The 27,968-nt window shown below is 29.2% G+C and overlaps 1 protein-coding gene across 2 annotated transcripts in view; it reads right to left on the reverse strand.

Moving 5' to 3' along the window:
• LOC111031131 (peroxidasin homolog) overlaps nucleotides 1-27,968 on the reverse strand; it is a 297,314-nt gene that overhangs the window by 42,837 nt on the left and 226,509 nt on the right. For both annotated transcript variants that reach the window (XM_022310947.1, XM_022310948.1), the window contains exons 4-6: nucleotides 17,588-17,801; nucleotides 5,492-5,675; nucleotides 2,320-2,459 (exon numbers count right to left, since the gene is read on the reverse strand). In XM_022310947.1, coding sequence (XP_022166639.1) covers nucleotides 2,320-2,459; nucleotides 5,492-5,675; nucleotides 17,588-17,801 — 538 coding nt within the window. The remainder of the gene's footprint in view (nucleotides 1-2,319; nucleotides 2,460-5,491; nucleotides 5,676-17,587; nucleotides 17,802-27,968) is intronic.

Here is a 27,968-nt window from a genome sequence, read left to right on the forward strand (position 1 = left end):
TTTTAATTAATCGTCTCCGGATGGGCCATATAAAGTTAACACACGAGTACTTAAAGGCTAAAGTGGAACCCCCCTAGTGTATAATTTGCGGCGTTTATCCAACAGTTAAATAGGTGATAAAAGAATGCTACAAATATAATAGAGAGCTCTGAAAATATAACATTCTATCCAATTTAGACTCAGCATAAAGTCCAAACACAAAAATTATCAACGATATGATACATTTTTTTAAAACTTATATAAATATAAATAATCTTAAGTAATCATAATATTGTAAAACTGTAACCAACTTGTACAATTTTAAACTTTTTTAATCTTAGCCGTTGATTTTTAACTGATAAGTAAAAAAAAAAATTAAATATAATTTCGAATGAATAATTATAATTAGTTATAACTTAAAAGTATTCAAATAAAATTTCAGTGGAGTGTAATTATAGAAGACAAACATTTTGTGGAGTACTTTCCCAGTGCCCTTGTTCCACTCTAATTAACTAAATGTTAAATAGATCTACTTATAATAATTAATTACTCGTTTGAAATTATTATTATCGTTTCGATTGAATATAAAGAAATATTCCGAAAAATTTAAGCACAGCTTAAGAATATGAAAATACACGAGTTAAACCCTTAAAAACAATATGGTAATAAGAATTATTTTTTTTGCAAAATTATTGTTTTAAAATGTTGGGAAATAAATATTTTCAATACTGTTAATACTTTTTGAGATAATGAGGGCTTACTGTTAATATTATGATCAACCCGCATACTTTCTATGAGACAATATTCAATTTTTTTGTGCGTAGTTATTTTCATATATTTATATTTATATTTAATTAAATATTAATTTTTTTTTAAAGCTTAAAGTTTTAAATTTTAATTGGTAGGTATTTTCTTAGTACTCGTCATTTTATTTTACTAATTATAAGTCAATGATATTCTATTTGCCAAACATCATTAGTTATTTATAATTAGGTAAAATTAGTTGTGTACAATGGAATATACACCACAATATTGCAGTTTGAGTTAAAAACGTATTTAATAAAAACGATATATTTTGTGTATTATTAATATAAGATAATAATTTATTGCATATATTATATTAAAATCAATTAGCTTAAAAATGTACTGAGTATTTACTTTGTATTATTATTTTGTCTGTATTACATCTAAATTCTATATTCTAACTGTTGAACTATAACAGTTATACAATAGGAGATAGTAAAAGAAGTAAAAAAAAATTTAATCTGTCCATTTCCTATAATCGTTTTGAATATTTATTTATTTTCAGAAATCATGGAATTTGTAAAAAAAAAAATGCCGACCCAATTAACTTTCAAAATACTCGAATTCCGAAATTTTTTTAAGATTAAATTATAATATATATGTATTGTATGAAAAATGAAAGTAAACTTCTCAAGTTTGGGAACTAGTTTTAATTTAATTTTAAAGTAATATCATATTTAGAGCCGTCGAATATTATATTTTGTTTTGTTTGTGAGTTAAAAAGCACTATTAAATGTCCTTCGTGATCTTAACTTGATCAATATCAAAAATATTCAATCTGAAGATCGATTTACATAATGTGTTTTATATTGTAGAAACTAGAAAGTGTATTTTCGTAATCATGAATGTTAAGATACATAAAATTATATCTACCCTAGGGTTCGTACTTATTGTAAATCCAAGTTTTTTATATGTGAATACATTCTTGTGATCAAACACCTTGAAGCTATGGATCCCAGGTTAGGTTTGGTTTGGTTAGGGACAATGCAAAGTACTTATTATGTTATAACTTTATAAGGAATATCAAATTCAAAAGTTGGCGTACAATACATTTATATACTGGTTTGAGCACCTAATATAGAAAACAAAGGATAAAATAATTGTGTATCATAAAATTTAATATTTTTATCATTGATAATATGTGTTTGCAACAGACTTAATATGCATTATAATCCTTTAGGTATGCACTAATACACTATAGATATTGAGTATCACGATTTTCTGCAATGGCGTTCTCAGAAAGGGGAGGTTATTGGTTATATCCTCTCCTCCACTATTTTGCCACAAATCCTTATATGTGAGTCTTCGGTACTACCACCACAATTAATTAAAGTGCATTATTACTTATACGCCCCCCCACCAAATTGAAAATTCCTGAGTACGCTACTGATACATATAAAATATGTAACGCAATTTAATATTTTCAAATCTGTAAAGGCTGAAATTTCAATACAATTTTACATAGTGCATAATAATATAACTATGAAAAATGAAAAATGAACAGACGTCCTTAGAAAGTTATATAAAGTCGCTTACCGTTCAGTATATGGACGGTGACGGCCGCTGACGCTGACGGTGATCCAACCAAGCACGTGTAGTTTCCAGAATGCGTTTTCTGTACATGTTTGATTTTCAGAGTGGACACGATTGTCGTATAACTAGAATCATTGCTGGTCCTGCGTGGGATACAAAACAAATTCCATATTATACGAGTGGACAGTAAAAACGGAAACAGACAAAAGATACGCATAACCTGCGGTGGCGCACAAAAAATCACTGTGGTCAGTATCAAATTTTAATAGCGCTCTACCTACCACCTACCACTTGTTGTACGGGGGGAAACTCAGATAATTTACTGTGGCATAATTGGGTTTAGGGATCGGCGCCACTCCGAACAATGTCTGTGGCTAAGACAATACTGCAAACCACGATACTTGAGCATAATATTAGTATCGTGACAGGATGAATTCATTGATATATTATGTACAGCGGAACCTCCGATAAGTTGAAATTTAATGGAAATGCAATTTTTTAAACCTATTGAGGTTTTTGACTTACTAAATGTTCGAATATCAAGGTCTTACGAAAAAAATTGGAGATTCTTTAAAATGTATGTACGTATTAAAGTTTTTCATTATTATAATATAGTATGTAGGTACGTATAATTACAGTGCGTATTGTTGTTAATATTATTTTTAAGTTTTTAGTAAAAAATTAAGATAAAAGTATTATTAAATTATCAATATAAATCAAAAATCCAATGTACTGACAATAAACCGTATGAAAAATACGATAAAAAAACGCGATTAGGTTAAATTACTGGAACGCACAAGCCGATTAGACAAATTACATAATTATATTCACCTATATTTGGAGCACAGAATGTTCGAGTTATCTACAGTTTTTCTTCAAGTAGTCGAGGTTTTCGCAAGGGAACAGCTTTAATTTCCACTTATCAAGGTTTTCGACTTATCGAAGTTCCGATGTATTGTAATATAATATGACTGCGGAAATGATAAGTGCACTAAAGCTTCCAAAGGCGTTTGTAATATTTTATAGTACGTAAATTAGAAAAATACAAATAGAACGATATATTTTATCTTTTGAGCTATCGGCATGGTTTTTATAATTCGCAATTATTATTGAATAGTGAGATTTTCTTAAATCAGACACTACTTAAGAAATTCCCGAGCATTATGCCAACAATTGCAAATTATAATAACAATTTTTGTAGTTCATATATATTTTATTATTTAAAGATGATTTGATGTAAATAATTATAAATAAGTTTTCAATTTTTATTGTAGTGTTAATTCGTTATGAAAGTAATATGAAAATCGGACTGGGGGACACACGTATTACACATATGTGAATTTCAGTTGACTCATCTATAGTGCATAATGTATTTAGATATATTAAAGGTTAAAACAAAAACAAACAAAAGTCAACAGCTTTTTAGTATTCGATAAAGAACATAAGAATAGAAAGAGGTGGTATCCAAAGGAAGAAATAGTCCATTTAGAAAATTGGATTTGCCGGAAGTGGATGGTTTTCTTGTATTATCTTAGTCATATTATTTTTTTCCCATTCACATTACAGAGAGAGAGGGAGAGAGATATAAAGCGTATGTATGTATTAAAGAAAAACCGGAAATAACCGTGAGATCTCACACGGACGTTTTACCGGAAGTCAGCAGTTTGCACAGGCCCTTGTCGTCTGAATAGTAGGCGTTCATATAGTATTTGATTAACGCTGTTCCGGCAGTCAACGAGTTTTAACTCTGTTTTTACGACCATCGAAAGCTCAAATGTAAATCCATTACTAAGGTACCACTTAATTAAAGGGACCTATTTATTTTCAAATAATACCAGTTGCTTTTTATTAATCCAAACAGTAATTTTAAACGAATTATATGATGTGACAGTACATTTTTAATGTTTTAATTTGATACAATATTGTAAGTGCTGTCCAAAACTGTCACAGACATTAAACGAATGTTATATAACATTTCCAACGTTGCATTAAAATCTATACATTTATTTGCAAACCGTTTATATATTTATAACGGTATAATTATTTGTTCTTACTGAACGATTTTTTTTCTTTTATAGCAATATTTATTTTGCAATTGTTTCACTCAAACACACAATTTAAACAGTATACATTATTTCATTGATTTCATGGCATTCTAAAATATTATATTTGTTACCTACCTAAATTATTACTAATTATTATTGAAGGTGTGCTGATGATTGTGCAGTGTGCTAAGTGCTTATTAAAGTTTCACAATGTGCGTTATACCCTATAATATAAGTTAGATCACAATAATTCGAGTGCACCGTTGAAAGTGTTATTTATTATGCAAAAATATCGGAGCCCTTGTATTACCTTATAATGTTCAATTGTGATAAAGTATGTCTGATGCCACAACAATTGAAATAATAATAAAAACAAAGTCAAATACAATTTTATAAAGATTAATGCTGATTGCTGTCTAATGTTCCAAATTTATCTTAAACTTGGGTGTAAAGTGTATTGTTATTTAAAGATAATAATTAATATTTTGTAAATACACAATACTTTTGACTTTAAAAATGATGCATATTTTATGTAAATAACAAAAAGATTAATTTGAAAATAAAATAAATATATTTACACAAACTTCATAAAGTGGTTGTATTTTAAATGCAACTTAAGGATAAAAGAAGCTAAAATTAAAAATTATACTAGACTACGTGAAATCTATAATGATGGTTATTTAAAATAGCATAATATTCAAAAACTTGTTTCTTATCCAAGCATTTCTCATAGGTTTTATAAAAATGAAGAATTTTTAATTTCAAATCATTTTCAATATTATAACATGCATGTACACGTGACAATAAAAATGTAATCATTATAATATCATTATTATGTATCAATACGATCTAAAATAAAATTGTTCTATATTGTGTTTAAGATAAACATTTTACATTATACATAATACTAAATTTACTTCTGACTCGACAGGTTGAAATATTAAAATCATAGACCTTTTTTCATGTTTCGTTCGGAACTAATTAATTCATATTAAAATATTATACACTTATAGTTTAGGTAATTTATCACATTTGCTTTGGTTCGTAAATTAAAAAAAAACACAATATCGAAAACTGCCGTGAACAGATTGGAAAATAGCTAGTGAATAACGATCATGAAACCAACTTACCTCTCGGTGATTCCGGTAGAAATCGTTTGTCTTCCTCTGTACCACGACACTTTGGATCCGTTGTTGCTACCAGCGTGCACGACTTTGCACACGATCTCCAGAGTGCTACCGGTCTTGTAGAAAACGTCACTACTGCCTCTGGTCACGTCACCGGTACCGGTTACCGACATGCGGACCGTGGGCACTGTGGACAGACATAAAAATAATAAAAAATACGGCAGCTGCTGGTGATTTTTTCAGCAAGATGACCCTCATTTTTTCCCTATATAGTGCATTTGTTTAAATTCTGATTTTTAGAATTCTTAAATAGACCTAAAGACCATATTTTCAAAATTCTGATATTTTTTGTACTACTTAAGCAGTATCTTGGGGCGATACAAACTTCTATTTTTCAAATGAGAACCCCCTTTTAAAAATTATGTAGCGGATAATTTTTTCAAATATGTTGATGTAGTATTTAAATCAAAATTCTAATGAGTATTTTCTGAATTATGAAAATGTTTATATAAAGGACAATAATCCTACAAAAATTATATGTTATGTTAGATGCAGTATTTATTATGCATACTTTGAAAATGTTTACAAATTATTGATATTAATAAATCAATAGTAACTGCCAACTTTTTCAGATCGTCTAGGCCCCCTATCTACTTAACCCATTACCATAGACATATTATTCTTAAAATACAAAGTTATATAAACAAAAACTACTAGCTTCAATTTTGATTTAGATACATCAAAATTCTCAATAAAAAAAAATCTGCTTAATAATTAAACATGAAATAGGGAGGTCCCTATTTAAAACACCGAAGTTTGTATTGTAACAGGATCATCCTTAAGAGGTACAAAAATGTCTATGATTCGAAAATGGTCTTCAAGAGAATTTGAAAACTCTAAAAATCTGATTTTTTATTTATGCATAGTTTAAGCATGAAAATAGCATGAACATGATCCTTAAAAAAATGTCTCTATTTAGTAATCGACGAGGAGCTGCAGTAATATCGTTATCGGCTGCCGGAAGTTAGTTGTGAAGACAACAGATGCGATCCCTCGATGCAGGATTGTGGAATAAGTACAATATTGTCGATATCGGTGTTTTTTTTTTTTAATTACGCGTAGTTGTGTATCCTTTGCACGGACTTCAAATCGGGGCATCAAGTCATTGCGAGTGGGTGACCGGAGTAAATTCTGTAGCGGTATCCTGGTTAAACTTGAAAACCGTGTTTGCCGAAACGCTTTAAGCGCGTACAACAGCATATGTTAACAGAAAAGGGTACACATACCGGGTGGACGGTATATGCATATGTATATGTAGAGAATAAGCCTTTATTGGATCTCGGTGGAGGCGGCCGTTTCCAAACGACTGGTTTGGGAATATCCTAGGAGGTCACTCGTTTCCCGCACAAACGAGACCCTAGGGGAAACGAAAGGACCAAATTTAATACGCGCCTCTGGAATTATGTGTATGTATATTATATACACACACACACACATATATATATATTCTGTTTCAATTGGCGGCACCATAACCTTTTGTCATAACCTTGAAATATGCAACCATCGTTGTAACCGTACCGAACATAAAGAAATACGTTTTAATTAAAACAAAAAAGACTAAACAAATCGTACGCCTCCATGAGGTTATGAGTTGGTAAACAAAGTACAGTACACCTATCTAGGTATATATATATATATTATAATAGTTTATGGAATATTGCACTCGCATCGCTGTTTGTTTTTTATGAGTGGATTATATATTCACTAAAAAAACATATTATTATGTTTAAACAAATTATTTCCGGTATTAGAAACTTTTTTTCCGTAACTCGAAAATACGAAATGATATAATATATATTTTAAAATGTATAATTATGTATTCTTTCTTAATTATTTTACACTTCCGAGTAAATTTATGAACAGTGAAATAAATGTCACTTGATATTTTGATGATTTTTTTTTTAAACAAGATGTTATCTATACAATATTTAAAAAAAATTGATATTTGATATACTACGGAGAAAAACGGTGCATACTAGTTGCCTCCAAAAAATATATTAATTGCATTCATAAACGAAATGGTCAATATACCCTAGTTGCCTCTCATGATCAGATAGCTCATAATATTATTACATACGAGTTTTTACCAAAAATATTCATACTAGTTTCCTCCTATAAAGAGTTAAGTAGATTACCATAAACTTCACTAATATACATCACGTAAGTAGGTAAATTTATGAATACATACATTTGTTATAATTATAAAAATTAAGTTTACAGCAACATATACATAATAATTTAATATAATATAATAATGAACACTAGTCCTATATAGGCACCTATATAGACATTTTTATATTTTATTGTAGTAAATATATTGGTTTTACCTTTTTAAAGGAGAACTTCGTACTAAAATAGTTGAGTATAATGTGATTGTAATACATTTTTTTAGATATTTTGAAATATATATCTAGCACGATTAAAAAAACGTCAGTCTTAGCCCTTAGATAAGTATTATAAACATTCATTATGTATACAATTTACAGCAATTAAAAACTATAATTTATAAACTTTTTTATTTATTTAAATTAAGGCTTCAACAGCAAAGGTTATTAGATAAAGTAATGTAATTATTCGATAAAAAAAGGTGATCTCATTATTAGTTTCAGACGTTTCAGTTCATTATTATGATTAGATAAGGATGCTATTAGATATTTTATATTTACGAGCCAATAGGCATTTGTAGATTAAATTATCAATTGATTGTAAAATTTGTTATTTTTTTTGAATGAATATTAAGTTAAGTATACAGTAATTGAAGAAAAATATGATAATATAATATATATGCCTAGAAAAAATATGTTGAAATAAAAAAAATTATATTCACATGGCATACAGTTGGAAAATAAATCTATTAATTGAAAATAAAATAATTTATTTTTATATGAAGATATAAAATAATATAATCGTTTATTCCTTATCTAAAGAGGAAAAAGTTAAATATGCATTTTAGGATACATTTGAGTAATGGCATTAAAGGATCAAATATTATCACGTTGAAATGTTTCTCTGACCTATTTGACTTAACGACAAGATTTTAATTTTTAAAAAGACAATTTTTATTTTTCATAGTTTATGCTGAGTTTTATGAATAATTCGTATTATGTTAAGTAACCAAAAGTATATTATAAATATATCTGAAGCTTTCAAGGTTTAACGAAAGGTAAAAATAATAATAATTCTCTTCGTCAGTTAAAATCAGCATCCACTGCACCTCTTACATTAAAATTTAAACGGTAGCAGCTCGTGAACCATTTGTTTAATAATACAATTTGATATTCAAAAAGTTTTATGTAAAAATATTTAATGGTAATTTTTTACCAATACATAAGAATAATTAATTTCAAACAAAACAGATCTTTTTTGTAACAATATTTTAATATTTCTTTTTTATAATTTTAAAAGAAAATCAAATATGTTAATATAATTTATAAATAATTCCATGTTAGACATAATAAAATATAATATCACATTTAACGAAAAGTACTTGACTTTTTTTGTGCATCACTTTATTATAATATTATGAATGTAAACAGGAAATTAAATATGGTTAAAATATTAACCACGTTGTTGTTTTTAATAATGAAAACCTCAAGAATATTACCTTGAAATATTATGGGTTTTTAATTGGTTTTACTTTATGTGTGAAAAGTGGTTTTAATTTGTTTCTTTTTTTTTTTTGAATAGTGTTTGTTATTAAGTTTATGAAGTTTATATTCGTTAAATAAACGACACTAAAACACAGTACCATATTTGATAGAGTTAAAGGAGAATGAAATCATGAAGTTTGGTATAATAATGCAATTTAGTCAATCAGAGAGTAAAGGCTAAAGTAATATAAGGAGCGGTGAAACATGAATAATTCATCATTGAACGCTTCGAACAAAATTATATAAGTTAAATAATACTTGATAAGAAACATTTCGTGCAATTTATTTACAGTAAGTTGATTTCTTTCTTTTATCAAGAAATATACTATTACAGAAGAATTTATTTCTTTATAAGCGTCAATAGACCTATGTAAATTTTTGATTTTCTCGTGTGTAAAGATTCTATGTTTTGTAATTACTTGGTAACATTAAACGTCGACGAAACAAACAGAAACACTTAATTGTCATAATTATCAGTGAATTTTCATTGAATTATATGTTACTTAAACATCACAAAATACGAAACGAGATTCGATAAACTTTTTTATAGCGTGAATGAAGATATTTTATACTAAGATTGCAATTATGTGAATATTATTCACAACAATTGGTGTGTAAAAAACATTGCAAACATGTGTTGTACTATTGTGTATTGATTAAAATGAATAAAATTATGTTTAAAAAGAATATCAGCCACCTATTATATTGCTGGAACACTTGAAACTTTCAAAAGAATCTAACACAAATTGTATGATTAAGGACGGATAACTCGGGATATAAATAAACAATTTATAAATTAACTCGTATAGAAAAATATACAAAATTATACCTTTCAATATAAAAATATTACACTCAATATTTCAATTTGTCTTGGCATGTACCTAACCAGTTTATAGAGACCATCTGTTTGCATGGATCAGTGATTCTCAAAATTTTTGAAGTGATGACCTTTCAAACTAGATATTTAATTTTATTACAACAATTAAAAATACATTTCTTGTTTAAGCGCTGAGGTTATAATAATTGTTGTTCAGTGTTGATGAGTGGTAAGTGGTAACCTTAAGTAATTAGTTGATGATTTCTAATGGGAATCATGACTCCTCAGGTTGAGAATTCCTGATATAGATGGAAATGGTTGGGCTTATATTCAAAGGTTCTACATGTCCACACCTACAATAGTTAAAATAATACCATAGTCCCATAGGCTATAATAATTAAATACAAAAAACTTAATGTATCAAATAATCGACAAGCAAATAAATGCAAAAAAGGCACGTGTTCATAATTTGTAGAAAATCTAATCTTTACAGATTTGTGTTTAGGTTCGACAAATAAATCATTTTGTGCAAAAGATGGCACATGTCCAAGGGCCTAACAACATTGCATGGCATGCAATTAAATACAATTTCATAAAATCTTTTCAAAATCTTATGTTTATTTAATCTATAATTTCTATATGATGTGAATTTGATGTCCCTTTAGTTTTCCAGAGATATTAAAGCTAACACGGTGTGATAAAATAAAACGTCGACACGACAATAGTAGTTAATGCTAATAACAATGACGACAATAAAATAAATGTTTAATTATAGACTTCAGATAAACAATGGATATGTTATGACGGGACTCGAGTTCCCCTGCACGTTCTGCCCTTAGCTTTTGCGTTCATTAGCTTCGTAAATAAATATCACTAGAAGAAGAGTGCCACTATAGCCGTGATCGGTAAAACGGGGCACTGGTCATTATTGTACAATGTTGTCTAGACTATCCATTGATGCGCGACCCCGAGCAGCTACAACACGACCAGATTATTGATTTTGTTAATTTACAAAGTATTAAATATTTATAACAATGTACCGGAATTCGCCAATATAGAGACACGAATAAGTAATTCCACATAATACACGATAAATCACCACAGCGGTGGCGACGTGTTTTTAGTTCGCCAGTTTCTGTTTATTAGTATATTATTTAAGATTTCAATCCTTGGCGCACGGAGTATTATGTTCAATAAAACCACCGGTAAATATTTATATAATATTATACAATATATATTTATGGTTACCATAAGATTTTGTACCCTGTGATGGAAAAACGTCGTATGCAAATTTTTTAATATTTTTTTGGTTCAAAGTACAAACTACAAGAAAAAAAAATCAAAAACACATTTTTATCAAAATACCTTTATAAACAGTTAGGTATATATTCTCTATTGCCATTATTTTAATGGTTTCGATGTATAAACATGTAAATAATAATAGTAATAATTTAAGAGCCGGAGACCCAGAGAGCTTTAATGCATACTGTGTGCGATTATAATATAATAGAATAATAAAAATATATTAATGAGGACTTTTTATACAAGATAATTGGGGGTGGCGTTTTGTCAGAGATGGTGCAAAAGTACAGATAAATAGGGAGGAAGAGAGAAATGGAGAACACGCCATGGTTTGAACGCAATTTCACATGCTTGAAAATTATCAACATTTACATAACATGCACATTGCGTAGTAAACCTAACTGAAGACTGAATTTAATAGATATTGCAACTTTTTATTTATACCAGGTAAATCAAATCTGATCAATTAATATGGACACGAATCGGACTAATTATCACAATCTTCCTATTTACTATCAACAATTTTGCAATTCTTGCAATTTTTGTATTCTTCACCCGATGAAATATAAAAATTACTATTTATTAACTAATTTTACAATAAAAATATAACTTCGATGTAAATTTTCACATTACGATTTTTCCTAATAGTAGAGAAGCGTTCAATAGATTCGTTATAAGAGCCTCGTGATGTTAACTATATCGATTATAATAATTTACGTTGGCCAACATATTCCAGGTCTCAATGGGAAAAATAGTTAAAGATAAATTTGAATATTCTAAGAAAAAATGAAGGATATATAACTATTAAAACTTACTCTGAGGTTATGGCAGGAAATCAAAATGTCAATTTAGATATAACGCCAAATTTGTAAAATTATTATGCACTGATCACAGGTGTAGATGTTTGACGTAATTTTTCATTTTAAAAACATATTTTAAGACTTAATTAACAGATGAAACAATTTTCAAGAATACAATTTAAAAATGTAGGTAGTTATAAATTTTGATTCAGACAAATAATATTATATTTTAAATTTTAAGTTTTATATAGGTACCTACCTTTTTTTAATACTATTTGATAATTCTGTAATTTGTTAATGTCCGTCATGCAAGTAATTATAAAAATATTGCAAATTTTATTATGTAGCTTTATTGTAATTTTCATTGCCATTTTAACATAATATATTTTATACAATATTTGTCTACATTATTTTCATTGAAAATATTTTTAACGTAAAAATTATATCCGGTCTTTAGTCATGATAATGCGCCTCTGCGTGTTGAAAACACTTCTCGAAAAGCCCCGGCCAGCGCATTATAATTATCTGGGAAGTCTAACGCAACGTCCCTTCGGAGGTTTCATAGGACCTAAGTCTGAAGACGAAGACGTCGGGAACTGCCGAGCTAATACGATAAAAAGCCGTAAGCGTTTTGTCGAGGGAGTGAGGGACGTTTTGTTTATGGCTGCTCTGTAGTGGCCTGGCGAGAGTACACAATAATTGTTTTATCGAGGTTTTCCCTCGTAATAATTCGCAGTGCGTGTACACAATGTCAGCCATCATACCTCCACCGGAACAATTATTATTGAACAACACGACTTTTCGAGTCGGCCGAATAATATTCATATTCGGACGCGAACGGCCGACCTTAATATCATAATAACATTTAATCGCGCCAACTGAAACGGCCGGAAACGGACGCTCGACCGCCAATAACATTAATACCAATAGGTACTTATCATATCGTTGGATAAAATATAATAATATAATAAAATAGTATTATATCGACGGACGAGACTGGCGGTCGACTCGCGTCATCGCTGCAGCTCGAGTTCCGTTCAAACAATCTCTGGAAACGCTATAAATATAAATATTTTATGGCTGATAACCGCACGGCGTCATAATAAATAATAATACGTTTTTATGGTTTATTGTTCTCGTTTTTAGATACATTTAATAACGGTTTGATAATAAAATACGTTTCAGCGTTTCGATTTCCTACCGTTGGTATTTTTAATATTAATGAACAGATCGAGTATTATTTTACGAATTTACGATCGACTTGCTTCCTATTCCCGTATATTTATGTGCTGTGTATAATGTATAGGGTACCTATGGGGTGGATCGGAAAACCTCGTAAAATCTCAAGAATTATTTTCAAATAAAAATAATAACTTCATTATACATAATGACCGAGAGTATTTAAATTAAGAAAAGTATATTGTATTAATTGATGCAACGATATTTTCTCGGCGGGTATATAATCATATTTAACGAAGTGAAATATGCAGATTTTGCAGAATATCAGTTTTTTAGACAAGGGTCACTTATACGTAATAGGCTCTCACAAATCTCACAAACCAGTATTCTTCTCGACAATGTCGTTTTCCACCGAAAAGCTATAATTATTACTGTCCCACCATTCGGTTTTCAGTTCCATTTTTATTTTTTTTTTCCTGATACGAAAGATAATCTCAGAAAATAAGTGCTGTATTTGTTAGGTATTTTCTGCGTAAAAATCAATAAATATCTAATACGAGGTGAAATTTGTGTGTGATAAATTATAATTGACATCCTTTTCAATTCCGAAATTAATAAGGTAACATAATGGATTGTGGTTATTCTCCGAACTACATTCAAGATGAAATTTTATCAAACCAGCACATGGCTACGCGTGCGTGGGATTGAAATAAATAATTGCGGGACACAGACTTTGACCTGAAACGATTGACCGCTTTGCACGGGCACACTAATGGAAAAATAATATTGGAAATATTTGATTGCTGTCGATAAACTATAAGGTACCTGCTAAGTAAGGCACATGACTCCAATATTTTTTTACGAGTGCAATGTCGGTGACTGCCTATAAAAAAAAACGTTTGCGAGGTAATTATTTACTCCAAGTGCTAAAAAACACAATAATATAGTAATATACCTATGTTTTCATTGCAATAAAATAAATATTAAATGAAAAAAAAAACTAAATCGAGCCATAATTGGTCACACAAAAATGACGCACGGATACTTGATGGCGAAAGACGACCCACCAATATGCCAAGTATGTGGCACCTCACTATCTATCAAACACATATTCGGAGAATATAGAAAATATCAAAAAAACAGAGAAGAATTAAACATAAGCCACGACATCGGAGAAAGTCTAGGACCAAATCCAGAAAACGAAACCAAAACAATACATTTCTTCAAAAAATCCCAAATATTAAAATTATTACAAGTTAACAACAACAATATTGCCACGTACCTATTTATAAGACACTAATTGTTTATAAAACTATATATTTATTTTTATAATATATAATTAATTAATTTGTTTTAATTTGTTCTTTTTTTTTCATAGTATATAAATTAATTTAACGCTAATAGCCCTAGTAGTCGAAACGAAAATTTGTAAATTTCGTGACCAATAAAAAAAAAAATATTATAATGATTAATATTGATTTATTAGCTCGTAATATCAAATATGAGTCAAGCAATACGAAACTGTCTAGTGCTTTTGAATACTAGGTATATAAAAAAAATATTTATAAGCCCTTAACATCAAAATACGAGTCTATTTATCTGACCTACATGCCTATTATTTTGGACTCTCAGTATGACGTTAATAACCGATGGAAACTATGTTTGTCTTGTTTAAATTACAATAATTTAGACAACCCATATTAGTTGACCACACTAATCAAACATAATACCTTGATACTATCAAACAAACTGATATCTTTTAGTGTAAAAAAATTAAAAACTTCGGTTTAACCTCAAAATATTGTTGTTTTAATCGTATTAATACATAATATAACGTATAATGATAACGTATTAGGTACATAAAGGATTTCAGTGAATTATTATTGTTATCGCCTTATCGGTGTCGGGGTTGTCGTAATTGAAATTGATAGTATTTATTATCCGGAACTTACGATACACGATGATAGTAATGATTGCGGACTCGGGTGAAACAAAGTTTGGCGCGTTCATTAAATACGGAGGATTTAAAGTAATCCCTAAGTAGTAAATCCAAAGTTTTAAAATATGAAATTGAAGTGTACAAGTTCTAAGACACTGAATTCGAATTCATAATATAACTTTCTACCTCGATAATATATATTATATGGAATATAAAAGAAAAAATGTTTTTTTTTTCATCGCGAGAATGTAAATGACAAAGAAATGTTGTTTAAACAAAAGAACAGTACCTACAGTATAATTTAATTTCAAGTAAAAGGTTGTAAATATATATAGATTATACATAAAACAGATGTCTATATAATTTCCTGTTGGTACACTTGAACGTTATTTTTCTATGAAATGCGCATCACGTTCGACATAATAATAACTGTCAATAAAATGTGTCATGCTCGTCGATACGGATTTGCTATGTTTCATTTATAATAATAATAATATACTTAATGTATTTGAATATTATGCAATTTATTTATTTTTACATTTTTGAAAATATGTTTCAACTATTTAGTTTTGGGTCCTTTAATGCAAAAATTATTTCATAAAAAATCGCCCATTCACTGCCTATACAACAAGTCAAATTGTATTTATTTATTATTAATATTTATGATTTTTTATTTTTAAATTCTTTTCATGTTTAATAATAATAAATTAAACATTTGATTCGTATATTATTATATAAGTTTTGATATATTATTTTTATGCTTAGAGAGCGTTAGAATTGTATTTTGACAGACAAAAATTATCATAGTCACTTAAATATTTTATTGTTTTTTTTTTTAATATAATGCATTATAATATTTTCACATACATTTTAAATGCATTGAACAATGATTACAACAAACATAGAATGAATGTTCTAAAACGTTTTGAGTTCGTCATTAATAAGTACATTTAATAAATATTTATTATTTTTTCAAAATTGGCTATACATATTAAATTCAATAATTTAAAAATATAAAAACTGATTTTTACTTTATTATACTGTTAAAATAACGACATCACACGGAGGAGAACCAAACGTAATTATTTTTCTTAATGCCTTAAAAAAAATGTAATTTAGTTTTTAGAAATAAGTTATTCTTGAATAATTATCACGACTCAAATAATAAACTTTGTTTCGATAACACTTTTTATGAAAGTGAATTCAATTTAAGCTCTTTAAATATTCAATATTCAGCTATTTGGTTATTTATACATTAGAAAAAATAATTATTTAATGTCATTACGTTTTAAAGAATTATAAATATATTTTTTCTATTTTTTTTTGTCATAACATAACATAGTTTCGAAAGGTAAAATAAAATTGAAATTTGAATAAGCAATCACAATATTTATAATTACGTTTTACTTTACTCCCACGGTTATGATTAAAATATTTTTTTTTCAAATTAAGTTAATTAGTATTTTCATAATACTATAATAATTATGTTTATTGTATATTCATAAAACAATTATCTGATATTTTCTCTTTAAATAATATTAAAATTAATTATTGTAATACATTTGTAGCTTAGTTGTAAATTGTAATAACATAATATAGTCATCAAATTTTTAAAATTTTAATTAAAATATATTGTACTATTTTAAACTGCATTTGTATGATGAATTTAAAAAATACAAATTGGATTACACGATGTTCACGATAGAAATTTTGTTTTCAAACATTTATGACACAAAAATAAATAAAATGACGGTCATGTACTCATGTTATAATTTAACAGTCTGTTGTGGATAACTTAGCAAGGGTTTTCACTGAACAGAAGTGTTGCATAGTATAAGCAGTGAATTATATTAAAAATAAACATGTTATGCATTCAATGTATTATTTTGAATGTTTATAGGAATCTACATATATATTTCAAATTTAAAAATAATATGTAAATGCCCTAACGGTAGCTATATTCATAACATTTTTGAATTCTTGGGGACGTGATAATACTCCTAAAGGTATTTAATAACGTTTATAAGGCATTCGTAAAATAAAAGAGTAAATTATTTAGAGGAAATAATATGATGCACAAAGACATTGATATTAAATAATAATGTAATGTCTAAAGAGTTTTTGGATTTTTTCCAACCTATTCGTTGCATATTTCTTAAATTATTATCATCGCATGCTTTTTTCGTGACACGAAGAAAAATTATTTCAACGAAATCATTATAATATAATAAATAATGATAAAAATTGTGCAACGTCCGTAGTCTTAAAAAGAAAATCTTACCGCATATCCATATTTAAGTTTAAGTGAACTTTTCATTAATATAATATTTTATTTAGTTAAAACGTACATACCATCGACTCTAAGGTACGTTTTCTTGGTGGTCGGTGGGTGTGTTGCCACTTGACATTCGTACACTCCATCGTCCCTGTCGGTTATGTAGACAATTTGAAGTCTCCAGTTATTAGGATATCTGAAGCTCAACGATATCCTTTGGTCTGAGCTGTGTACCTGACGGCCCACTGTCAGTAACTGGATGTCGTCTGATTTTCGATGAACCCACGTCACCTGTTAGAAACGAGTTTTCAACATGAAAAAATATTATGCACGAAGGACGAATTTATTTATTCTTATTCAAAGAAAACTCCACAAACTGTTGTGAAAACTAAATACACAAGTTAGCACTATTAATACTGTGATTTTATACTTTTGACTTCTCAAAGTACTAACTAGATCCAATTCACTATCATAAATTACTCTCAAAGTTGGAAATGTATACATTTTTCTCACTAAAAAAATACGTGTCTTCAGACGCACGAAAAAGAAAATCAATACATTCATCTCTTTACTCAGAATCTTAAAACCACTTTTTGGGAGAAAACTGTTTTAATCCGGCATAACTAATTATTTTTGTTACGTTCATACAGAGTTGTACTTAACCATTTTTGTATTTGGGAAATGTGTGTAGGGATAAAAATAAAACATACTAAATAATACAACTTATATTTAATTATTATATTATAATATAAAATAAAATTTTTATATAAAAATATAAAATTATATAGGTAATTTACCCATTACATTTTATAAATATAAAATAGTAGTAAAACCTCTTTTTCAAATTAAGATTTTACGTAAAATATAAATGAAATAAATGTGTAATAGTATATTTTGAAAGGTTTATACATTTTACTTTTAATATATTATTATGTATTGTATTATGGTCAGTGGTTTCTAATTTTTTTATTTTTTGGTGAAGCTACATATCTATTAGCAAATGCATCAAACTCATATATAAGAAACAATTAACAATCTTCAAAATATGAATAAATGAATTTATATCGAATCATTATCTTTGTTTTTTAGAGTATGTAATTTGTTTTTTCGAATGCATTCTGTCCAATTCGAAACAGAGTGGTATACCATCCAAGAGTCACCTATACATTAGTGTACCAAAATTGCCTATACTTTGCGCCGCCAGATAAGTATAAATTATAAATACACAATAATATTATTAAGTTCCTACCTAGTAAAAAATAAAATTGAATTAACATTTAATATTATAAAAATAACAAAAAAATTACTTTCGGTATCGTCTGAAACTAAATTCACTGTTAGCTTACGCCATCATTAGATGTTTCATTAAATTACATTGTAATAAGTTTGAATGACTATTATACTGTTATTATTATATATCCCAATACAATTTCTGCCCGTATAGTTTACATTATCAATGAAAATATTAATTTTTAATTTTCTTAGAGTATTTTGTAAAATTAAATAGTTGAATTGATATACTTCCTACCTTTTTTAAAATAATATAATAAATAATAACATATGACAATGATCATCATTTGAATTGAACTTTGAATGTTTGCTACTACAACAAAGAAATTATTTATATTGGACTATAATTCATCGCCTAATTTTTATTTTTTGTTTATCCCAGTCTCTCAATTTTGATATGTTATGTTAAAAACGACCTTGATTTTATTAAAAAAAAATTATTTTAGCGAAAATCGATTTAAACTCTCATACATAAACCTACAAAGACAATTTCTCATTACTTGATTTTCCCGCTAACACTAATCCTTATCTTTTTTTTTAATAGGTAATATTTTTGAAAAACTTTGTTATCAATTTTGAAAAATATTAACTATAAATATAAATAACATCTGAACACAGAATACAGATATTCACTTTTATCAGTGCAATGAAGTCTATATTATGTAGATATATAGAGTATGTAGTATATTATAAATGTATAAGGTATATATGCGGTATATGTACATTTGTAAGCAATTATTCATTTTCACAATAGAAAAGTGGTGAATCGTGATCATAAAGCTCAAGGATTACGTATGGAGTTTTAGAGTTTTAAGTTTCTCATAAATGTAATCAAAGAAGGAGGACTAATTACTAAATGTATAAATTACTGTTTCGGAGAAATCGTGTATTGAAATTATTAACTAGTATTTATTCCGTGAATGAAGAATTTTATTGAAAATAATAACATTTTTACTGACATGATCGTCGTAAAAACGAAGTCGTAATAATAATAAGCTATAGTAGACCAATTATATTTTAATAACAATTTGTAAATACGTATATGTTTAGATCATAAATGGTTATTTTATGGTCCTATTGTTATATTTAAACAGTGTCAAATAATTTCAAGACAATTTAAAGTTACTGTTAAATTTCGGATATGGTTTCACTTGAAGTATATATAATTTCGGGTTGTGCATAGTGTGAAATCAATAACCTTTAATAACGCAGAGGACCATAATAATTGCGAAGTTCGTAAATTACAGCTGATCGTTTGCAAGGTTGGTCTGTATTTTTGTAACTCCAAAATCTATGTATTACTACTGTTGACGTTTAAAATATGGGTTGGTATAAATTACATGGCAAAAGGACGTTGAAATAGTTTCGAATACATTTTATTAAAAACGTTGACAGATGGTACTGTTTATGAGAATAATGACATAATAGTAAGACAGTCGTTTAAATGGTTTCGGTATTTGCGGGTAACCTGATGTCAAATAAAAACATATTCTAATTAAAAAAAAAAATGTTTAAAAATTTTAAAATATAATATTAATTCAAAAATAATTGTTTTTGGTAAACGTTTGAATATAACGCCATTAGCTTCAGGATAAAATTGAATGAGCAACATAAAATAAACTGCACAAAAAGTTACACAATCATCGAAACCATCGAAAATTTCATATTATTTATGCGTGAAATATGCTGTGCACATTCGATTTACACTTTCCGATAAATTTGTCGGAGCATTTTGTTGGCGGGGGAACGGTGTCCGATAAATTTACAATGTTCACAGGCGGATCGTCTGACAAAATTTGTTTCACAAGCGTCGAGTCCAAAAGTGTATGGACACGTATGATGGACGTGATGATGCAACGCTATAATAATAATATTATCTATTGCATTGTGTTTTATCGGGGGATGATCATCAATAACTCACAGGGTGGAATTTTGGAGTGCTCAAATAGTCATGTAGACTGATTTGACAACACTTTCAAGGGATTGTCGGTGGGGGGTGGAGGCGTTTGTTAGTGGCGTGGTTTGGCCTTTGGTGTACAAGGCGTGACTTCGCGTTTACGGATGAATTACTCGAATTCATTCGGTCAAGTCGGTTGTAATATTAATGGCATTATTATAAGGGCCCGTAACAATATTATTATAATGACTCGGCGACCGGTAGAAAGCGTTATCGCGTTGGTCGGATGCTCGCTGGGGGGAGGGGGGGCGAAGTCGTCTGGTCGACCGTGGTCGGGATGCCGTGCCGAAATCAGTGATGAGCGGATACCACGGTTGAAGATTGATTTTGGCGTCGCATCAACGGTTCTTGACAACTCACCCCCCACCAATGCCCTCCCCCCCCAACGGCCGCAATCGAATTTGGCGATGACTGTTGTGCAGCGTGTTGGGATTACCTACGATAGAGCTGATCGTACGAAAAACGCTGGTCAATATTCTAATACAACATGTCACCGTACAGGGTGACGTCCATCTGACGTCCAACGCATTGGCAGTCATCGGTTTTCGACGTTTCCGAAAGTAAAACTGTATGAATAATATAAATAATATTCTCCCCGTTTGAATACGGGTACCTGTTTCAAAACACGTGTAGTGCAAGCAAAAGCATATGATATTTTAAAATGTGTACATTTTTTTTATTTAAATCTCAAAATTTGACTCCGAGTGTCATCCTCGCTGTATATAATATAATATGTATATATTATACATAAATGAAATACAACGCTGTTGCAGCAGCGGTGGCACACGCTGAGCTGTCGGATTGATGAATTGCGCTATCTCGTCAAAACGCCATCCCCGGAGGGGTGGAACACGCACAGTGACTTTGAGGGGCTCGACGAAGGTGGGGGGGGGGGGCTGGACCCGTTTGCCGATGAATTGATGGCGTTTTCGAAAAATAATCCGCACACACGTACATATATATTATACTGTATATTACGTATATACTCATCTGCACGCCCCGCGGCCACGCAGCGAGCGAGTGATGTATGCGCGAATCGTCCATAAATCGTGGCGGCCGACCGACCCGGCTCACCAATTTTCCAGATTTCGGCCGTTTTTACGGTTACCGCCCCCTCCCCCCAAGTCCCGCCACTCCAACGTATGACGACTACCAGTTCACGGGGAAGGGAGCCTATTCAGGCGGGGGAAGGGACGCGGTCGCGGGGGTGGCGGCAATCGCGGTGGGAAAAAAAACATTGCGCTACAAATAAAGTGGGCAAGCACACTCGTCGCACGCTTAAAAGAGAAAAGGACGATTCGTACAGTAATTAAAATAGCGAAAAATAAATAATATCGTCAAAAAACGAAAGGCGAAAAAAAAACCACCACTATAATACGTTAAACACAAAACGGGCGGACGGGACCACGAGAGGTTTTTAATGGCGTTTTTCGGGTTTTTTTTTCATAAAATAATAATAATAATAATATCCCCATGTCGTTGTTTCGCTGTTATTGTACGTCGAAAATAAGTATGCCGAACGTGGGAATGTACAGGTCATGTTTTAATATAATAATTGTATTTATATTATACATTTATCAAATAAAATAATAATAATATTATAATAGGCCTCCGACGTCCAGCGTCAAACTGTATTTATTATTAATACACTAATACATAATGGTGTAAAAAAGTTTCAAGATCGCCAAAGGAATAGCATTTTTTGAAAAGCGCTGGTTCGGGGTTTGACTATCTAAAAAATTTTAAAAACCATTTGTTTTTCGCTAGAAATACAACAGTATAGACTTTTACGATAGCGCTTTTATGTATTTCTTAGACAATGTGATATTCTTACATAAATATGTACTTGAATATTATACAAAATAATATTAAAATTGTATTTTATTCGTACTGAAGTGGGTTGATCGACATTGTTTTTATTGGTTTGATTGATGATTCCGAACAAAAGGATCAATAGTTGCTTCTTTTTTCACTGAAAAAAAAAGGAAAGTTTTGTTCGAACTATAATATGATTCCATAATGTGGTTAATACGATTGTTCGCAAACAAAATAATTTTATTTTCATTATTTGGTTTTATTGTGTCATAAAAATTAATTCTTATTTTAGAGTTAGCTCTTGGGCATTATTAACTTTAAAATTAAAAAATAACTAATTCGTAAAACTACTTGGATATTTAAAACTAAAAAGACAATTTAATACATGTACCTAAATGCTGTATTATTATAATGTTTAAAGATAATAATAATTATGTTGCAATTAAGTAGGTAATGCAATTTTCGCGCAAATTCATTATAACGCGCTTTACTCAACACATTGTCTTGCCTCATATGTATTTAAAATGTTGGTTTACACTTAATTTCTACTAAATATAGTAATAACTGTATTATGTGTTTTATATAGATTTCTTTCAAATTTACATTTATGAGAGTGTGTATAGAAAAATGTAATGGAAACATAAACGAGTCGATTAAACTAGATAGAAAATAAAAAGTAACTGGACTTGTTTATGCTCGAGCAAGATGTTTGGTAAAACAAACAATTCCATTATTTTTTATAGAAATTGAAATAATAATAGTTTAATATACATTGCAACCATGTGTATAATATACCTATTTGCTTAACTTACGAACAGTTTTTTGGATAATGTTTACTAATGGGCAGACAGTTGGTGAAATAAGAAAATAAAAGGTTATTTTCCGGGCATTTCGACATGTTGGAAATTTTGATTGCGTCCTCTCTGAAACGTTCGTCTTATTTCGGACATCATCGTATTGCTCATCATATTGTGATTTAAACAATATTGGGAATATTTATTTAGATCTGCAGTCTCATTTTTCTAAATGTCTTTAGGATTTTAGAAATTTTTCACTGATGCTCTATCTCGTGACACCCGTGGTTTCACTTTTACAGGATCAAAATATAATTCTAAAAAATCAAAATTGCAATCTCTTCCAGGGTAGGTTCGATTCGGCATGGAGGGGGGGAGGGGGGTGTTTTCTGTTACAAGTACTATTTCATCAGTCTCTGCTGTTAGACCGCTATGGAGTTCTGGTGGTTCTTCGAATGTAGTATTGACGTTGCTAGTTGAGGCGGAGAAGAAGTAACAGTGTGTGCTTTGTTTTCGGTATTTTGTATCGAGCCAGACTCACTCCGGAAAGTTTAAAAAGTTACAAGGAAGTTGTTTTCTAGTTTTAATCTTTCTGAGAGGAGCGATGAATGTAATGGTTTTACAATGATTTGATTTTTAAATCATCTCTTTTTTTTTGGTTCATCAAAGCCACCATTCATACTTATTAAATGCCCCGAAAGCGAAACGGTGTTATGCGAATAGTACGTTTGTTGTCTTGTTTGTATTTGATTTCGGTTTTAACGAAAACTTGTATCGACTATAGAAACTATATGTGAATCACTGCTGATTTTATGCTGTGACTGCCGAGCCACTGGTGCTAATTTTATAATACTGAAAGACGAACATTGAGAGATAGTATTATATAGGACATAGGTTATTACTGCGTTTACAATTATTATTGTTATTATTATTACGAGCAATAAAACATTGACATAGCTACTTGTCGCTAGGCTGAACTGAATACAAAGAAATGCTTCTATCGAAATGCAGTTTTGGGACACTACAGTAAACAATAGGGCCATCAGGAAACCGAAAAACCCCACGGGCGTGTTTTTCAAGTAATTTCGAATCGAAAACATTGTTATCACTCCTTCTAACTCTCTGCTTCCCGCTTCTCCGCGACAGAAAGCGCCTCCCCCCCTGGGTCGTCAGACACTAACGCCACTCTTTGATCGTAATATTATTAATACCGTATATACCTAAGATCAAGGCTATGACCGTAATATTTGTTAAATACACCTCTCGCTCACATTTTGTTAGTTAACATTTAACGAGGACGAGACCGTTTATGAAAAAAAAAATTGTAATTTTCATCCGGTGGAAAATAAAAAAAATAACGTTATATCATACAATTTTCTCTTGCTAACAATAAATAAATACTATTTTCACCCAAAAACAAATTATTGAATTCAATATTTTGAACTGAAAAAAAAAATTACACTGACGTGTATAAACACAATATACTATCCAATACTAGTTGTTATTACCGCTTAATATTGAGTTTAGAAAATGCAAATTAATAGACTGTAGTACTATATTTACATTTCAACTGTTACAACACGTTAATCAACGACACTATTCTTCAATTCTTGCGTATCTGAGCAAAATGACGAATTGATATGAGCATTTTATGGAGTGGAAAATAATAGTTAAACAATTTAAAATGTATTAATGTTCGAAATGCATGTTAATCTGCTTGGAAACGAGTTATGAACTATGTAGGTATCTATAAAGTACATTATAGAAATTATTTATAAAATTCACCTTATTCAAGCAAAGATTTAGAAATAATCACAGAACAATTTATCTTATAGTTTAGGAAAACTGTTTGAGTAAAACAAATTGTCCCTCGGCAAGATGTATGTACTGTAAACCTACTAAAAGTCAAGGGTCATACCTATTAGAACTATACAATTATTAATCACCGTGGCCTGTGAAACATAGGCGGTTTTTTTCTTTTTAATGAGCTTAAAAGTCAAGAATACATATGATAAATACTAAAAATTTCGTTTTCTTTAATTTAATTCTGTTCATTTAAGTGTTGTTTCAGTTATAACAATTTATTCCTGCCGTAAATTTATCGTACTTAATTTAAAATTAAAATCCTATTATGTAAAATGTTTAAAGCAAAATGTTATTGATATTATTTTAATATGTGAATCACGTATAAAAAACGTTTAGTAATAATAATTAAAAACGGACATTTTTTAATTTATTCACATTTTAGAACATGAACAAATAAGTATATTACTTAACCGTGTAATGTATGATAATATTTTGTGTGATAACATACGTTCACTATAGTACAAGTAGCATAATTTTTAAAAACAAAAAAACATTTCTCTCTAGCCAAATAAAAATAGTAAATATTATATAATATAATAAAAAAAGTTTGTGTTAATGCTTTGAATATCTAAACATAGTCAAGATATTGTCAAAAATAAGTTCCTAAGTAGGTGATTTCTTAAATTTTTTTTTACTGTTTTTATGATTATATTTTTTTCACTATTCTTCAATACTACTCCTAAATTTGAAAATATACATCTTTATGCGAGATATTGTTACATTTAATTTCCACCAAATTACTGCATACGACTGCCTGTAATCGTTTTATCTGCAGTAGGTCATGTATTTAACACATTTTGTGTCACATTGGCCGCTAAACGAATAGTTGTTTATTAGTTTATTATATCAAAAGTTAATTCGTTTATCTTTACGAATATGCGATGACGTACAAGCAAGTCCATAATTGCCAGCCTTTTTTTATATAAGCAAACAGTTCTATAGCATACATATAGCTATAAATTACTTTGACTTAATGAAGTGAGCACCCACCTGTGTTTACTCTGTGTTATAGTGGTACAACATAAGAAAGTTTCGTTCAGCTTCAACAGAATCAACTTTATTTTTAGATTAAATATTAATGTAAATTAACCTATTATAAGACTTCAAGGTGAACATTTTCTAGGTACATTGGTACCATGAAAATGGTATTTCAATGTTAGAGCGAGTCATAACCATTTCGACTCGTAATAATTCTCATAGGTTCACTCGTAACTTGCTTAAAAATTTAAAAATTGTTAAAAACCAACTTCAAAATAAAGATTAAATGTCCTTACCTTTAAGTTTGACTTTATTATTTTATTAATTCACTCAAAAATTCTATCTAAAAACATAAAATTGGTTGTGATAAATTCAAATTGTTCGATGTTGTTCGTTTTTAAGACAGAAACACATGCGGGAGTCCTGTTTTCATTTCACTGAATGATTGGATCATTCTAAATGGTCTTACTGCCTTATACTACAACTATTGTAGTCTTCAAGTGTTGTATTCTTCATTAATTAATTTTTTTTTATTTATTAGAATTAATAAATAATTCTATAATCCGTTAATCAATTTCTAATACGCTTGTTACATGCGAGTAAATATAATTTATATGGTTATACTACTTTACCGATTTAAATTTATTTGTATTTTGTATATGATATTACATTTTTTGGAGCACCCTTAATTTGACAGTTTAATATAATATGGTGCGTTCAAGTTAGTTTTGAATGGAGGGTTTTGTAAATTAGCAAATTTGTTTTTTAAACTAAATTTGGAGTGCATTGCTATAAGTCAGCAAAAGAAATTACTTCTTGAGTTTAACAGGATACATTTTGTTTAATGTTTTCTACTCAGGTTAAACGTTTATCTAATGTCAAGTATTAGGACGCTTGAGGTCGATGGTATAAAATTGGAGGTATCGAAGTTATGTTACGAATTGATTTGATAATACCAAAATAAATCGTTTGTACAATTTCGTACAAACAAAACCTTTATTATTTTAATTAATATTTCGTCTACATTTCCAATATTGTTTATTTTCACATCTTCACATCTTTCGTTTTTCATACGAAGTGAAACTATTTGACAGAATCAAATCATTAAGTGATTGCGGTCATTTCCAAAACGATTGAACAGATTTGTCAATTGAGGTCAAAAACTCGGTATGGCTGTATTTAATATATCTAAATGTCACTCAATGTCATTTACTGTAATAGAGGTCACACCCCTCTTTCCTTCTCTTGTTCCATTAATGACATGGTTCATATTTAAGCTGATCACACTTCAGGACTATTGCAACCTACCAAATGTGTCTTAGCGAAATCGATAGAATATTATTTAACAAAACTTATATTCTTGTAAAATTGTAATGAAGTTAATCAATTACTAAACAAATATATTTTCACTACACTTTGATTACAACCAACGAAGTGCAATTACCAACATCGAATGTTGGTTAATTGATGTTAATGTAAATATAATTCAGCAGCCACTAATGGCGAAAACTATATTATTGAGAAAAAATAACAAACAAAATGTTGAGTATTATAATTCTGTACCAATGATGTATTTTGATAAGCATTGTTTAAGAATAAATTGCGTTTGAAATCGGTTTCTGATTCTATACAATTATAAATTATTTCGATCTTCAAGCGGATAATCAATTTATTCAGGCCTTACATCGACTAACATTGTATTGTTGTTTTTAACTGCAGTGTTTTTATTTATACAAATAACTGAATATGATAATAAAA

This window comes from Myzus persicae, unplaced genomic scaffold, assembly GCF_001856785.1.
Source record: "Myzus persicae strain clone G006 unplaced genomic scaffold, MPER_G0061.0, whole genome shotgun sequence".
Taxonomy (NCBI): Eukaryota; Metazoa; Arthropoda; class Insecta; order Hemiptera; family Aphididae; genus Myzus; species Myzus persicae.